General features: G+C 43.4%; 2 protein-coding genes and 1 non-coding gene across 3 annotated transcripts in view; 1 reads left to right on the top strand and 2 right to left on the bottom strand.

The window, feature by feature from the left end:
* Window positions 1–4,988, bottom strand: part of PSMA3 (proteasome (prosome, macropain) subunit, alpha type, 3) — a 19,214-nt gene extending 14,226 nt beyond the window's left edge. The window contains exons 1-2 of the mRNA XM_009331330.1: window positions 4,983–4,988; window positions 2,689–2,868 (exon numbers count right to left, since the gene is read on the bottom strand). Of these exons, the coding sequence (XP_009329605.1) occupies window positions 2,689–2,868; window positions 4,983–4,988 (186 nt within the window). The remainder of the gene's footprint in view (window positions 1–2,688; window positions 2,869–4,982) is intronic.
* TRNAK-CUU lies at window positions 43–115 on the top strand. The gene has a single exon. It is a non-coding gene; the product is annotated as a tRNA-Lys (tRNA).
* Window positions 3,099–17,077, bottom strand: ACTR10 (actin-related protein 10 homolog (S. cerevisiae)). The gene is made up of 14 exons (XM_009331331.1): window positions 17,020–17,077; window positions 16,764–16,782; window positions 15,163–15,235; window positions 14,604–14,686; window positions 13,461–13,569; window positions 11,698–11,805; window positions 11,264–11,331; window positions 10,885–10,964; window positions 10,442–10,477; window positions 8,833–8,912; window positions 8,669–8,742; window positions 8,169–8,250; window positions 6,514–6,715; window positions 3,099–5,303 (listed from the first exon to the last, which is right to left on the bottom strand). The coding sequence occupies exons 1-14, from the start codon at window positions 17,075–17,077 to the stop codon at window positions 5,122–5,124; spliced, it is 1,254 nt and encodes a 417-aa protein (XP_009329606.1). The 3' UTR covers window positions 3,099–5,121.
* Between the last annotated feature and the right edge of the window lie 272 nt (window positions 17,078–17,349).

A 17,349-nucleotide genomic window follows, 5' to 3' on the forward strand; every position in this document is an offset into this window, starting at 1 on the left:
ACCTCTGCCGAGTACGGCGGGGGCAAAAAACGTCCCCACAGCGCCCGGCTAGCTCAGTCGGTAGAGCATGGGACTCTTAATCCCAGGGTCGTGGGTTCGAGCCCCACGTTGGGCGCATCGGCTTTTGTGCCTCGCTCCCCTTTTGGGGGGGGCTCTTGGGCGGGAAAGGCGCCGCCTCAGGCCCGTCCACCTCCGCGACTCCGAGGGGAATTCCGGGACCAGAGGGACTTCCCGAAGGAAACGTCTCCGGTGGGGCTGCGGCGCGGGGAGCTCTGGCGGTGGCTGTGCTAAACCGGGGAGCTCTGGCGGTGGCTGTGCTAAACCGGGGAGCTCTGGCGGTGGCTGTGCTAAACGCGGCCTTGCAGCAAAGCAAAAAAGCCTTTAGAAACGATGTGGGTGCAGGAGTGGAACGTGCGTGCGCTGACGAACCAGGAGGAGCTGCGGCCTCCCTCGAGGGTGGAGGGGCCTTACGCGGAGACCGGGGCAGGCGAGAGAGCTGGGCAGTCACCGGCCCTGTGAAATTTAACAAGAGCAAGTGCCGGACGCTCCGCCTGGGACGGGGTAATCCTGGTTACGCGTCCAAACCGGGGAGGAGAGGCTGGGGAGCAGCCCCGCGGAAAGAGATCTGGGGGTTCGGGTGGATGGCACGTTGAATACGAGCCAACAGTGCGCCCTGGCAGCCCAACAGGCCGGCCGTGCCCACAGCATGGCTAGCCGGTCGAGGGAGGCGAGGCCGCACCGCTGCGGCCCCACCTCGAGTGCTGTGTGCAGGTCTGGGCGCCTCAATGTAAGAAGGACATCAAACTATCAGAGCGTGTCCAGAGGAGGGTGACCAAGATGGTGGAAGGCCTCGAGGGGCAAGACTTAGGAGGAGGGGCTGAGGTCACTTGGCTTGTACAGCGTGGAGAAGAGAAGGCTGAGGGGTGACCTCATCACTGAGGGGTGACCTCATCACTGAGGGGTGACCTCATTGCAGTCTGCAGCTTCCTCAAGGGGGGCAGCAAAGGGGGAGGTGCTCATCTCCTCTCTGTGGTGACCAGGTCCTGGTCCACGAGGAAATGGAATGAAGCTGTGCCAGGGGAAGTTCAGGTTGGACGTTAGGAAAAGGTCCACCCCTAAGAGGGTGGTCGGTCACTGGAACAGGCTCCCCAGGGAAGCGGTCACGGCACCAAGGCTGTCAGAGCTCAAGGAGCATCTGGACGATGCTCTTAGTCGTATGGTTTAGTCCTAGGTAGTCCTGCGAGGAGCAGGGAGTTGGGACTTGACGATCCTTACGGGTCCCTTCCAACCTGAGATATTCTATGATTCTATGAAAAGGGAGATGAGGGGAATGAGTTAAAGCCCCCTTCCCCAGAGACCAGCTCCCACGGACACAGCACAGACACCGGGCAGACTGCAACGGGCCCTGCCCGTGAATATTTCAAAATATTCCTCCTCCCAGCAGGACTCAGCTTGGCTGGAGCCGTTCGCTGGGCTAACACCAACCTTCAGGAATGGCATCCAGTCCAGAATCAGGAACTTCAAAGGAAAAACCTCCAGTTACTGCAGGGCTTTGCGTCTGTCACTGTCCTTCCTGACAAAACATTTGAGTTCACTGTGAATTTGTCTGCTGTGAGGATCCACGGATCCCTGCCACGCCAGGGAGGGAAGAACTACAACATTTAGGCCGGGGGAAAAAAAAAAAGCCAAATCCCTTTCTACACGGTAACACATTTCAGATGTGACCTCTAAGGGATTTCCAGGGTTAGCCATCCAGAAAAGCAGAAAATAGCCTTTTCTCACCCCTTCAATGAAATAAGAATCCTGTTTCTGTCTGTAACGGGTCATGGGACTCTGCGCTTAAACCTGCCAGTAACACAGGAGTTAGGATTCCTGGCCGTGCAGTGTGAAACAGCAGCTGTTGAATGATGCAGAAACCCCACAGGAACAGAGAAGAGCGGACAGAACGAAGATGAGGCGGCAGAACACGCCGGGCTTGCGAAAGGTCCCAGAGTACGAGCGCACAGCGGTACCGAAATACCCCTGAAAAGGGAAGGGCTAAGAATATTCTGAATTTCCTCCGCTGCAGCCTGCTGCAGTTCAGGAAAATGACATCATTGCACCACCACGAACACAGGCTCTGTAGGAGTTTAATCTCCCCTGCGTATCCTTCCCGCTGAGAACTACTTACGGACATGAGTAATCCCTCCCAGCTCCGTGGGACTCGTGCCGATGGCAAACTCTTCTCTCAGGAGCAAGCCTCGGTAGGCTCTGGCTCAGTTCTTACTGAGGCAAGACACAATCTGGGCCACGGAGCTGCATCCCAATTATTCAAATTATAAATGGAAATGAGCAGCAGAGCTTGGGTCTGAACGTTCTTTACCCAGGCGTAAGGATGGCTCTCTGCGCCTTACGAGGAAATAGCCTCTATTTTATCAAGCCTGTAAATCGCGTCACAGATTGTTAAGAACAATTTGTAAGTTAAGAACAGGGATGAAGCAGGCTGGTGTCCAAAAACTGCATGTTTATCCATTTTGCTTTATTAAGCATAACTGTTCCAATCATGTATACTTTCTGAAGTCACTCAGAAACCTACTGATAGCCCAAATCCTTGCCAAAGACTGCTCCAGCCGAGTCAACCTCATGCACTAAGTATTAGACTCCACTGCTCCTCCCCTGTTCAGCCCCCTAAGGAGAACCAGACCTCACCCGCAGGTTTATCTCGCCAGCGTCAGCTGGATCCTCAAGTCTCCCGCCCGGCCCTGTGGGGGTTATGCCTTGGGAGAAAGGCCACGGCGGGGCAGCGCAGCTGAGCAGCGCACCGCGTAGCAGGGCCCTGTCGGAGGGGACGCTCTCGACTTGCACGCAACCCCGTAGTCCTCGGTCTCGCTGCAGGGGAGATACAACCGAGTTGGTAAGGGGGAACAAGCGCAGTCAGAGCAAAGGTCCGGAACACTCGAGAAAACAAGGGGAATGCTGGTATTTGAGGAATCTGCTGGGGAACGACCATCCCAAAGGAAATGAAACCATTAATCGTAGGCTTACAGAAGCAGTCAAGCAAGGGAAGAACCCTAAGATGTAAAAGAATGCGAAATACCAGACACGATGGGAGCAGAGGTATCTACCTACAGCGTTTAATCCATTTTTCCAAGTTCAGGCCTGACAGACAGAGCACAACGCAGGACATTTTGAAGAACCCGTTCCTGTGTCGCGGCATGCCATTCTCATCCTCAGGCTGCCACAGAAAAGCTCCTGCGCATGGGTAATTGCAACTTGTTTGACCTGGAAACCCAGCAAGCGTTTGGACTGGAGACTCTCACATCAGCGCAGAGAGGCACTGGCCAGGCCCCATCGTGCTTTGAGGACTAAGAAATGATCTCTAAAAGACCAACCTCACCCCAGGACTATAAAACAACCACTAACAAGCACTCGCAACCATGCTGTCTGGGTAACGGCCACACAGCTCATCTGAAGTAGGAAAAAGGCAATTTAAAAATACACCCGCCAGCACCTCTGGAGAGAAATCATCCAGGCTAATACTGTCAGATCTCTCTTACCAACCAGCAAAGTCTCGCCTACGACAGGCTAACACTTTAAGCAGCGTCCCTGGTTTTTTGGGTTTGGTTTTTTTTTAATTTGAAAACCATTAAAATAAGAAGGAGCATGTCCTACCATGTGCCAACTAACACCATATGTTAAGGTAAAGCATGTACGAAACGGAATGACAAAATCGTGCAGAAGCTTACTTAACACAGGGCAGCATGCTATGGCAGTTAAGTTTCACCACAAGAACGTTTCTTTAAATATATGCTTAACTTCAAGAAACGTGCTTCAGGAACCACAGCAGGTAGCTAGCAGACAGCATGGGAAATCAGTGACAAAAAGCATGTTTGTGGCAATAAAAGATTCCACCACCCCCAATAACTTTATGAACACGTATCTCCCCAAATCTGAGATAAACAATTACTCCTCAGAGTAGGATTTAAACCTCAGTAATCAACAGATACCAGCAGGGTCACCATTTAGTCAGCGAGTCGAATTCAGCATGCTGCCTGCAAGTTTAGTGGTATTTGAGGCCAGGGGAAACCCCTCTCCCAAGGCACGATGCTGCTGAGGTGCACTGGCACTGCCTGGAGTGCCAACTGGGAGCCACAGCTCTGCGTGAAAGTTAATTCACAGCAGTATTATGGAAGGATGGTGAGAATCGTGACAAACTACAACCAGCAGCACTAGCAGCAGAATGGAAACGTACGTGTTTGTTTTCCCACAGGAGCGCTCCTTCTCCTTCAATACGTAAAGTTACAGCATTGCTGTAAGAGCCTATTAATTTGCCAACAGTTCCTAAATACCATGTTAATATCCAAATGTACTTTTTTTTTTCCCTTAAGCAATGAACTGTGTATTGTATTTTCATTTAATCCACATTGCTGCGGGACAACAAAGTTTAATATTTCTGATGGTGGGAAGGAGGGCAAAGAAGTGACTTCTGAGGTTGACATTTCAATAAGAGACTCAAGATTTCCCCACACTCATTTATCATTCTTACACAGTCGAATTCTTTCTCGAAGGAGAGATGCTGGGAGAGTTGTTAGCTCAGCACTATTTGAGAATTACAGGCAGAAGAGTTCTCTGCCAAAACTCTCAAAAAACAGGACTGTGTCCAGGGGAAATACTGCTCCAGCACCTTTGCTAAACAGCCCCAAATCGTTTCCTCACATGTGATTCAGGGGTGGAATATTTTAATACAGAATTTGGCAGAAAAGCTTCCATGGATGTTTCCCACAGTAGACTGTCCTTCATTCTTCTAAGCATATTTAAAAGCAAAATATCTTAAAACAAATTCTCTCAACAATGTCATTTACTATACAGATAAATAACAAACAACTCAGTAGGCTACAACTCATGATGGTATAGAATTTCTTCGGAAGAGGACGAAATAGCACAGTAGCTGCCAGAGTTAAGTTTTTAAACTACAACTGATTTTAAATAGTGTTAGTACCTACCGCCATACTCCCCCAAAACATCCACATTGTTCATATTTAACAGCGTTACACACCAATTACTTCATACAAAAAAAAAAAGCCAATGCATATATATCTACTTGAAATAGACGAGGAGAATCCTTGCGTAGCATTTAGGTGCTTATTTCTCAGTAGAAAAAGCCCTCTTCATCAACGGTGGGGGTGCTTTTCCAACATCAAACATCATTTCCAGTGGAGGATTATTAAGACAGCACCAGTCAGGTATGCGGCCTGTCTGGCTGTAATATTCTTTGGACACAGACCGGCTCCCAAGTATGTCCTGAAGTGCTCCAAAAATGGCTCCTACATTATTGGGGGGGGGAAAAAAACGTTGCATTAATTTGATGCACTGAATTTCTTTTTCTGCTTCTTCCCATTAAGAATCTCCACTATTCTGTTTCACAGCTCTGTCCCAAAAATTAAAGGAATGAAAGGATCTAGCCGCTTTCCTTTTCAGTAGCCCCGCTAGTCCCAAACTGCTTCCATTTATGTCCCTTGAAAGTAACTGAAAGCAAAGAATCATCTAGTCTCTGCTGACAGCAAAACTGGCCTAGCTGACCTGCTTCTTACAACAAAGTTCCCTAGAAGTTTTGATTTTAAGCACTTTAAGCAAACCACCTTGCGTTTAAGGAAATTTCCTCTCCCCAAAAACGGTGTCACACAATACCCGTAAGAAGTTTACGCAAGCTGCGAGAAGATTCAGACCACAGCAGCTGACCAGCACTGCCAGTGAAGAAAGGTATCAGAGAACTTGGTGCATATAAATCAGTCTTGTTTGCTAATCCTAACAGTAGACTCAAAAGGTTTGAAAACTAGAATTTGATAAACATTTACATTTCAAAGCACATGGAAATAAAAATCTACCTTTACAGTTAAAGTTAGTTCCTCGTACATACCAGATGGGCTCAGCTTATATACCGAAAGCTTACAAAAGCATGAATTCTTATCAACCTGAGCACCTTCCTGAAAAGAGCTGCTAGCAATGGGAAGTCCTTCTTTTTCCCTCACTTGCCAGTGCAGCATCCAAAATCCATCACAGAGCTGCTTTATTTGTTATTGGCAGTTGGGAACAGCACGGGGACTTAGCAGCCTCCGGCCTCTCCATAGCTCACAGCTCCTCAGTCAGTAATTAAACTTGTTTTTTCAATAAGCAGATCTTCCTACACGCAGCAGGCCTCCGCTCTGCCTGCTCGCTTTACTGGTGCCACCATATGGCAGGAGCCCTGTACTGCACTTGAGTCCACGCCTCATCTTCCACAGCGCGGTTTCAAATTGCCCGTCACCCGTTTAAAGCTCCATCACCTGCAGCGCCACTCTGCCCTCCAGATGTCCCTGAGGGAGCTTTACTCCACAAGATTTCTTCCAGGAGGGCATAACAATTCCACGGAGCTCCAATGCAGCTTAATCTCAATAGTTTGCCTAATTTTTACTGCTATTTATTCATTACAAATCCCACGTGGAAGGTTTGTTTTTCCACTTTGTACCTTTGCTTAACGGTTGTTTTCAGTCTTACCTCCCAGCCAGGCCACACAGTTGGGTTTGGCAGGTGGAGTGTGAATTCTGAAGGTTTTAGTGGCAAGTGCTTCTTTGTATTTCGGTTTCTCTACCAGGTATCTGATTTCGGCCATGAGCCTGTGAAGGAATCCCGGCAACATAGCGGTGCCACCAATAACTACCAAGTTCTCTGCCAACTGCTTCCTGGTGTCTATGGGACACTAATGCAACAGGAATAAAAAAAACACTTTAGTTAAAGTGACATGTACAAGCATTCAAAGGTCCTTCTACGCGCTTCAATTGCCGTTTTCTCATAATTAGCCGAAACATAACCTACATCATTTTTTATCCAGACTTCCCAAGAAAACCAGGCTTAAGGAACTGCCCAGTTGAGGCTTGAGGAGCACACTGTGTCCCTGTAAAGCCCTTCAGCTGAGACAGGCCAAGACAACAGAGGACGGAGGTATCGGTGACAGTAATTCCCATGAGTTCTGGGAGAAGATGTGCCGGAGAGAGGTGAAGCCTCAACCAGTGCTATCGGAGAGGGAAAACTGTTACACGAGACTGATGCTTTTTAGCTCCATGTGGGAGAAAGGTGCTACCAAAGTCTCAGCGGCTGAAAAAGGTTTCTGCTGGAGCTCGCCTCAGGCATCAGATAATCCAACCAGAAGAGACACAGGCATGAGAAGACCAAGCTTTGTCAGCTCTGCCCCTCACAAACAGATCTGCGCTATCCCTTTGAGAAAAATTCCAGACTGCTGTGGTCCTCTTGTCCAGCGGAAGTAACTGGACGCTCCTTAACACTTGTAAATTTGACATTTGTCTTTCCTTTGGCCAGAGAGTGATGCAAGGTAAATGCCTAGAGGTAGAGAGGTGAGGGGTCCAGGCACAGATCTTGTTAAACAATTTGTTTTCATAAGGAATTCTAATTGAAATGTTTGTCATGTCATCCAAGCCTATGGCTCTCCAATAAATTACGTCTCAGCAAACTAATTTAAAAGGCATCAATAACTACAGGAAGTCAACTTTAATTAACATACATATACCACCATATAATGAAAATTTCCATTTATAGTGGTTTTCTAATCATTTTTTTCCTAAATATAATAAGAAATGAAGCGTTTGTATATGCCAAGAAAATTTTCCGTAATGTATCTAATATACTGCCTGTAATAGAGATGCCCAGATTAGTTTTATTCTACCTTAGGTCAACCAGCAGTCTGCAGGACTCAAAGTCTAACTCTTAGCAAAACACCTTGAAAAAAGAAGAAACGGAATGCCTGTGCCATTTCAGTGTAAGCAGTGTAATTCCTATAACACCAAGTATTAGCTACTCCTTCATCATTACATCTATAGAGCCTCACTCCCAAATAAACGCAAGGTAGTTTATTACTTTTGCTGAGGAGTGAGCACTGCCTTTCTTAGAAAACTGTCCTAGACACGTCGCAGTACACCAGAGAGTAAGAAAACCATCACGGAGCGGATGACACATGGTGACTTACTACCCCACAGAAATGCATCACGTGGCAGAACCCTAGCAGTCATGCTGTGCTAAACTTTTTCAACCAATCGCAACCTGCAGGCAGAAGGGTGTTACTCTAGAAAGAGTCATTTATTACAGCAGGTTTCCTGAGGCTGGAGGCGTCCAATAAATCGTTTATAATATAAAGATACCTGAACGAGCGAATCTAAGATCAAAGTGGCAACAGACGTCTCTTCATTATCCTGTTCAAACAATATTTCGACAACGGAGTCTCTGTTGAAAAGACAGGAAATGAGTGTTAATGAGAAGCAATACCACACTATGAGCTAACACTCAGGAACAGCAGGGCTGGAAATAACTACAGACTACTTCTGTCATACATCCACGCACCAGGCGGTGCCAACGGGGAGGAGACAATGCCTCGCTGGCTTCACTAAACCTGTCTCATCATCATGCATTAATACTCCGTTTCTGTTTCCCCCATCCCTCCAATCTGTTTGCTTTCATCTTCAACTGTGAGCTCTCTGGAGAAGCCGACACCTCTTATTATGGGCTTGCACTGTGCCCAGCACAAAGCCTTAAATTAAGAGACATTAAAAGCATTAAAACTCAATTTTATGAAAATTTTTGTGCGTTTAGAGTTGAAAATATATCCTCCTAAAGATAAATACTCTGCTACGGTATTTCTCACCTGATGGGGCCAACGACATGGAGAATCTTTTCTCCATCTAAAGGATAGTCCACGTCTGGAGGCGGTGAAGGACGCTAGAAATAAAAACATACGTGCATTATTTTAGAGGCCAAAAAGGCTACATCCACTTCAAAAGACTAGGATAAGCTTCATTCTCCACCCACCTCAGCACTGCCATCAATGTTGAACTTGGCTGCTTGGATTTTCAGTCCACGTTGGAGATCACTCACAAAACAAGTGCGGACTCCATAAAAGAAAAGAAAGGGGCAGAAAAGAGACTTTGTTGGATCCTTTCATCACCAATCAAGACAATAATTTTGCTTACTTTAAAGAAGAACACAACCTTCAGGCCTTTGCTGGTCCAAGACATTATCAAATAAATGCAAAGAAAAACGGTCTCTACGCTTCGGCAGAGTTCCGATGCTACCTAGACCATGAGTTTAAACGAAGCTGACACCGAAACTATGCTAGGACAGGCAAGATTTCCTTCTCAGACAAGCTACGTAAGATTTAAAGACAGAGGGACATTACTAACCATGCCTTCGGTTACCACAAGGTGCCAGGGGTTGTAGTCTGCTGTCAAACACACCATCGAGGGTCTTGCACCATAGCTTCAAATAGGACATTGCTCATTTTCTAAACAAGCTGTAATCATGCAATATTTTTCCTAGTACAACTCTTCAGCACCCTAAGAATTCCAGAGGTTGGTTTTTTTCTCCAGGCAACACTGACAGAGCACAATTGCATTTGTATCCCAGATGTTAGTGATATTATATACTTATTTATATCTGGCACAAATGAGTATCTTCTTCATAAATGTCTGTTACAAAGAAATAACCCTTCAATACACAGGCAATCACTTTCAACCCTAGCATATTATATCTGGTTCCAAAAGACTGAATAAAAACCAGGACTGGTCAGAAAACTGTGTTCAAGCCCAGGAATTAGAAAAACAACTTCCATTTGACAAAGCACCAGCTCCATTTAAGTTATTTTGCATTTGGCTGATGGATTTCTTCCTAATTTGGCCCAAGAGATATATACTAGTTTCTACTTTCTATGATTATATATATTTTTATATCTGTTGCACATGAAACATCACATAGGAATTGATCCAAGTTCTGCCCAAAGATAGACTCTCTTTTTTCTGGTGTAAATGTAGTCCTTGACTCATCTTGCCTACCTGATTAACACGCCAAAATGTCTTTTACACATACTTTATTTTTTCTGCAAAATTGACTTTAAGGCAACTTGAGCCTTCCTAGTCAATTTATAAACAAAATTAACTTAAAATATTCTTATGCCATGATGTTAAGACTGCTTAAATGCTGCATTTGCAACCAAAACGTATCTATGATAACAGGTTTTGAACATTAGATCTGCTAACTCTAAGTCCCATGTAGAGTACACACTGTACACGTTCATACGCAGCAAACAAAACGTCGGTAGTTAACAAATGCAACACGAAGTTAACCTGACCTGCTGATCACAGGATATATACAACAGTGTAATACTCTTTCTGCGCCAGTCTACCAAATCTATCTACGAGCTACACCTTAACAACACATAGGCTAAACCTGAAAGAGGAATTCAACAGGGTTTTGGTTTTGCTTTCAAAGAGGAAGAACACTGCAATTTCTTCCAGTAGGTGAGAAATACGATAAACAGAGAAGATAAAATAAATTCCTAAATGTAAAGTATTGCACACTTGTTATTATCATACTCTACTGCGCAATTTAATAAACGAGAGTTTCACAAAGCATAAAATTTTACCTTTTATATCCTCTACTATATCTTCTGGAACCGAGCCTGAAAGAAAAAAAAATAACTTAGAACAAAAGCTTTTGAAGTAGAAAAGAGAATTTAAGAATGAAACTAAGTTTGAATTACATTTAGTACATTAAGTTTCACTTTGACAGCAGCTTTTAAAGATTTCTAAGGGAGAAAGAATATTAAGAACAGAAATAAAAAGCTTGTCTTCTCTCAAAACATACTGAAAAATTACTACAGAAGTTTTACCTCAGCCTTCATTGAAGCCTGCTGTTACGAGTGGCTTCTCACAAAAATAATACGCTTGTTAAATACGGAGAAAGAAATCATGAAAGTAGATCACGTAAGATGCGGTGAATACTAAGCTCATTTTATTCTCTGTCAGTATTAATCCACTTTCCCCAGTGCAAGTTCACAGCACATATGCCACAGCAAACAGACCTTACCCATCACAGATGGAAGGCTTTGTCCTTTGGCTAATCCCGTATCAACCGTGCACTGCTCCAACAACTGATATTCCAGCTCCCTAAAATATCACACATTAAGTTAAAGATAGCTATTAACTCAGGCTGATTCTCTGTATTATGCTTAAGGGACAGTATTTATTCCCTTCAGGTCCGTTCTTCTAAATATAAACTGAAGCAGATCTGATTTCCACAGCTTTTACTACATCAAGAAAAGCCAGTGGTAACTTTAAAAACCGGACTCTGTCGCAGCAACAGTTACGATTTAGGTCATGTTCAATAGGAACCTTTGGTCATTAGTCAAAGATGAACTTTCACAAATAAATCACCGCTAACTTGGAATGGATAACTGTGAACTTACTTGTGGATAGCCTTTCCTCCCAAAGGAAGAGAACCCCAGCAGCTGAGAATCGGAATTCCCTCATATATCTACATGAAGATCAGGAAATTGACCTTTTTTGTTACGAGTTTTCAGTCTGTTGGAATTAAATGCTTTTTCCCCTCAACGTTCTCTTGCATTAGCTAGTTGAAAAACTACCTAACTGCTTTTCTCCAAAACTAATTTCTAGTATACAGAGGCTGGAGTTATGAACCACTCTTCCCAAGCTTCGAGGGAACACAGATTTAGCATGTCAGCTGTGAAGAGATTCCCCAAGTCATGGTATCTTATTGTCAAAAGCTGGACTGGCTGATCTGTTCCAATTACTTTTTAGCACACCTGAAGTCTATAAAAATATCACCTTGTCACGACAGCCTTATTGCTGAAAATTTTGTTTGTGTATTATTAAAGGATACGGGCAGCACCAAGCTTTCTGCATATCCACAGTCTAGCACCATGGCAGAATTGATCCCAAGTGTCAGCAGAGACATTAGATGACTTGGAGCAAACAAAACGGAAGGTACCTGCATGGAAACCAAAAGGACAATTGACAGAGGGGGGGAAAAAGAAACAAACCACCCAAAGCGCTGATGCTTTCCCCGAATGTCATATTAAAAGCAAAACTCGAACAACTGTACCTTGAGGTACCCATTTTTGATTCAGTTTTTAAGGTAGTGTAGCAATGAACAAAATACAACAGGATTCTAAATTCTATGTTCATCTTATCTGTGGTACACACCAGTGACTTCAGTAATAACGAATCTTGGAATGGGCTTGTAACAAAAGCAAGTATTAACCATAGAACTCATCATAAGTCGTAGATCAGGTTTCTTATTGTCATTGAAAAGAAATGAAAGAAACTAAACCACAGCTACTTGAAATGCTGTATAAAGACCTGAAGATGTGAACAAAGGTGCCAGGAAACCCATAAAAGCGTGCCTTATGACAACACACTGTTGTACACAACCTCACGGCAGAGGCTATTTAAAACACTCTCCCCAAAGCAATGTGGAAACTCCAGTTAAAATTACACGAGAATTACTTCCTTCTCCCAAAATTCCATAAATCAAGTTTCCTAGATAGCGACAGTTCCTTTAATGGAACACCTTGAAGTGTGAATTAAATGAGCAATTTCAAGAAATCCTGCATTTAAGGACAACGTTACTGATACTTAGCCCAGAGACACAAGTTATAATATTGACCCTGTATTAATATGCCACTCTCATTCTTTGCACCAAATGGAAATACTAGCCAGAGAGAATTAACCTCACATCAGTATTAGCTGGCTTCCTAACAAGTTACAAAGTTTCTCCATCAAAATAGGACTTTTCAAGCCACGAGTCATTTTTGACAACCAATTTTGCATGGGGGTGCTTTGTCTGAGACGTTTTTTCCCGTAAGGGGATTAGGAAAAAAAAGACCCCAAATCACTCAAATCTTTCAGCAATTTCAAGTCATCAGAAAATGTTATCAATAGTAGGAAAGAATATTGCAGAAGTTTAAGATTAGTTGCTAAACTGTGTGGTGGAAGCACAGTGAAGAAGTACTGCAGACAAACTAGTTTCACCACTTTTTATAGAACCTTAACCTTTGCTCTATCTGAATTCAAGAAGTATGGATTCACCTTCCAAAACACTTTCCGTTACAACTAAGCAAGAATTAGGTTCAGGCTTTTCTTCAGAAAGACTGTCTAAGCAGAGAAGATAATAAATTTCAGGTAAGCTCTTATCTCAATGGGTACAGCCAGAGGTTAGATCACGTGCTACGCAAAGATATTGACTCTGGTAGAAGTCATGAGATTTGCTGACAGAGCACTAACGAGTGTTTAAATGTAAATTCTGGCTTCAGGCAGTGCTCAATGGGGATTATTGGATCTGCCTGGAACAGTGTGGTGTGAGCTGTACTTCCGTACAAGCCAGAGAAACCTTTTGGATTCCTGTTAATAGCTCCTGTTTTGTGGCCTCACAAAGAGTCCGAACAGAACAAAAATGGCCTTTAGTCCCATCTCCAAGCCCTACTTCCCCAGATGACCATCAGCTTTTTTTCATCTTCTTTCTGCCTCTCTCATTCTTTTGGCATTATTTTCATTTCTTCGTCCACCTCTGATAGTGACTGTAAGTAAAATTTCTACCGGCAAGTGCTACGCTGAGCACATACAGTAGTTATGTAAAACACGTACCTCAAAATGCTTGAAAAGGACTCTTGTGAGCGTGTCTCTGAAGTGTGAAGGGCACAAGACAGATTCTATGATCACAACACGGCGGTCTCTGGGATTCACCAACAGATGTCTAAAAAAGGCAAGATGTGTAAAATAAAAGTGTTAAGTTTAAGCACGTATTATGAGACCTACCTGATTTTCATATTCCATTCTCCTCAAAAATCTGCATTTAGATAGCATTTTCTACAGCAGATCCCAAAGTCTTTTCCCAAATTTAAAGAAAACAACACTTTTCTAAAAGAAAGTTAGGAAACTGAGTTACAGAAAACAAGTTATAGAGCTATCTGGCAGCAGGCTGCAGTTCTGAATATGTGTTATACACTTCTAACTTGATATAAAGAAATGCAAAAATAGGCATGGACAATAGCCATTAATGGCTTGTCCAGTGTCATACAGTGTATCCATAAAAGAGGAAGAATGACGATACAGATGTCCTGATTTCAGTGGAAGAGGATAGAATTGTCCTGATTTCAACTACAAAGCGATGGGGGGGGGGGGGGGGGAAGCAACCCACACCAGAAGATCTGAGGCACAGAAATTAAGTACTTGCTTCCCTGTGTCAAGTGATGATTTTTACTGTGTAAAAATAAGGATTGGAAGTAAAGAGAAAAGCCTAAGTCCAACTTTGTTATTCACTAATGAAATTCACCAAAATCCACTAAAAATACAACAAAAAGATGTATTACTAAGGTAAAAATACTCCACAGGTTAAGATTCCTCCTTCCAAACCACCGTCATGCGGAGAGAGTTCTGCAACGATATAAGATGAGCCTCAGTCCTACCAAAATCAGTACAACTCCTTAGGCAATGTCTTTCCCCTATCACGTCCTTTGTGAGTGCCACAGTTAAAAGGCAACTTACCAAATACTTTTTATTTCTAGAGAGCAACTGATGCTGCAAGACACTAACTCTTTGTAATACAACCTGAAGCTCAGCACCACTGAATTTCTCCTGCAGGAACACAGCCAGGCAGCCACCTGCAAAATCTTGTTTCTGTTTTCTTACTCAACTAGACAGCAGTCTCTAGTCACACTTCTAACACCTCAGTGTACTCAGAAAAGAACCGCAGAAGGCTTGAATAACTGTCATCCAAGTATCTCTTACCTGAAATACAGCATATGGATAAATTCCTTCAGATACGAATATAGCTCTTCTGTATTAATATTATACTGAACAACTTTGACAGGCTGTAAAGTAAAAATATCCACAGTCAGCTTAAATACTAGGCAGTGATTATATATAAATATATATATGATAATATATTATATCTGAACATATATAATCTGACATATTTAAAGAAATACTCAGTCTTGCCTGATTTGCTCTATGTCCTTAACAATGCATCTCATAAACTCACCCTATAACTAAACGCCAGAGTTTATTAATGCTAATTTTTTGTACTGCTAACTTATCTCAACATTAGTTTTCCAAAACTGCCATCCTCTACTGCAGAAAAAAAAAGGCATAGCTAGGCAAAGAAATTTCTCAATAAATGCCCCAAACATAAGCTGCATGGGTGATGAGTACCAATTAACATCAGTGTTGGTATCACACTTACTTGAAAAATAGCTTATGATGGACAGAAAACATATCTGCAAATTCCTTCTATACCATAACATACCAAACATTGTAAAGGTAAAACACTTCAGGTAAAATAGTTTACCTTTGCGACATCAGGTTTCTTTATTTCACTAGGAATAATGCATCTTGGTCCTGTTTCTCCTGCAAAACCACACCTAAAAGAAAATGTTGAAACTCTCATCATGTGAAGTCACTAGTCAACACACTGGGCCTAGGAATCGTCAAAGAGTAATTAATTAGGGATATTTCGGTGACAAGAGGTGTTTTGCATATAGCTTTTCTATCTAGCTATTTTGAATGAGAAAGATTGTATATCTTTTTATTGACTCCCTCTCAGCTGCATTAAACAAAACAAGTTTTCTTCACTTCTGTCATGCTCAACTCTGACGTCACTCCTACCTTCCACTGAGTAGTTTTCTGTTTACAATCATCCACCTGCAACCTTCCCTACTGCCTATTAAATCTCCAAAGACAGACCTTTCTGTGTCCTCCATACGGGCCCACAGTTTTCACTGAAGCTCTCAGTAAACACAGGCAAGATTAAGTTATCGTGTCCTCTTTAAATCCTCACTCTCTGTGACGTTTATTGAGAAGAAACAAAAAAGACTTAACGGCCACGATCACGCAGGTCCTGGTGGCCTATTTCACTGCTGACCAGCACCATTCCATTGACGCTTTCTTCCCATTTCCAGCTTGTTTAATACTTTGAAATGCATTCCCTTCACAAGCATCCTGGGTGATTTAAGGCATTACTGCCTCAAGATGACTGGTTACTACTCCAGGACTCCTGACAAAACATGACAGTTCTGCATCCAACTTAGATGCAACATAATAAAAATAGTAGCAACTCCAAAACAAACTTTTTGGAAACCCATCTGGTTTTCATAAGGAGATTGCACCTTAAAAGACAGGAGAACCATGGACTGAAGAAGGCAAATGAAAGACGAAAGAAATTCAAGATTTGATTTTAAGAAACCCAGTGCCATCCCCATTAAGTACAAACATCAGAAAAAAAACTACGGTAGAAAACTGCAAAGCCGCTGGAGTTCAAGCAGTTTTAATGCAAAAGGCCCATTAATACCTTATTTTGGTATTTGGCAACTGTCAACATGTTTCTTCAGATCATTTCAGAAAAATTCTAAAAATAAACATAATTCAGAATTCAATTTTTTTCTTTGGTCTCCCAAAGAAAGACTTGTGCGGTCCCAGTGTGCATAAGCAGTTGTCCTTGCCTGTCATCCTGACAACTTTCGAACTTTTGGTTAATTTCAGCCTTATCTGGAAAAGGACAGATGTCGCTCACGTAATTGAGTTGCTATCTCTTCTACAGGAATGCAGCTTGGAAACAGACCCTAAAAACACACTATTCAAGGGAAATGCTTTTGCATGAGAGCGTTTTATTAGACCAATAATGCCCATGGGATAAAACCTCACAAGCACCCCAACTTTGGGAAAAGCCTGTGATCAGCAACACAACATGAATCCACAAGAAGCCGCTCGTGGAATCACTTGTTTCCATCTGTGAAGGTTTTGTTAAATCCTCTCCGTAACTGCACTGTGGCGATTTCCAGGTAACGAAGCCTGCCTGCTGCTCAGCAATTACACAGTCACTTGAAAAAAAAGCAAGCGCAACTTAATACAAAAACAAGTTTGGACAAGACACCCTGTTCCTACAACTCCTACCTCTTTAGACAAGGAAATCCTCAGGGCTTCAAGCAGGTAAATGCATCCACACAGCCACAGGCGTGGGCCTAGCCTAGTAAGAATGGCATACATCTGAAAAGGTGCTTTTTTTTTTGCAAGATAACCCTTTTTTCTGTGCGCAGGCCGCCTCTCCAAACAGGCCACTGAAACCCAGGGCGCATTTCCAGAGTAGTTTAACGCCGGCCGTGGGGACGGATTGCTTAAACAGCCCCTTTTCCACGAGGGCTATCTGTACCTGGGACACGGGCGTGGGCAGAGCTGGGGGTTTCTAACCCAACGGGGCATTTTGACATGGGGCGGGCAGAGGTGTCCTGGTTTCAGCAGGGATAGAGTTAATTTCCTGAGGCATGACTACATTTTTGGCCCACGACATAAAGTACTAAATACTGAGCATTTCTGCTTCCACCTGGAGTTACACCCTTTTTTAATCCAAAACACGAGACTAAAAACTAAGGCTGTTATTGTCGGCTTTGTACCGACAGAGAGTTTGTACCGACGCAAATCACCACAGAAAGGGGGCGAGAGAAAAAAAACCCCACACGATTATTCATCCCGACGGCAGGCC

The sequence above is a fragment of the Pygoscelis adeliae genome, unplaced genomic scaffold (assembly GCF_000699105.1).
Source record: "Pygoscelis adeliae isolate BGI_AS28 unplaced genomic scaffold, ASM69910v1 Scaffold199, whole genome shotgun sequence".
In the NCBI taxonomy this organism is placed as follows: domain Eukaryota; kingdom Metazoa; phylum Chordata; class Aves; order Sphenisciformes; family Spheniscidae; genus Pygoscelis; species Pygoscelis adeliae.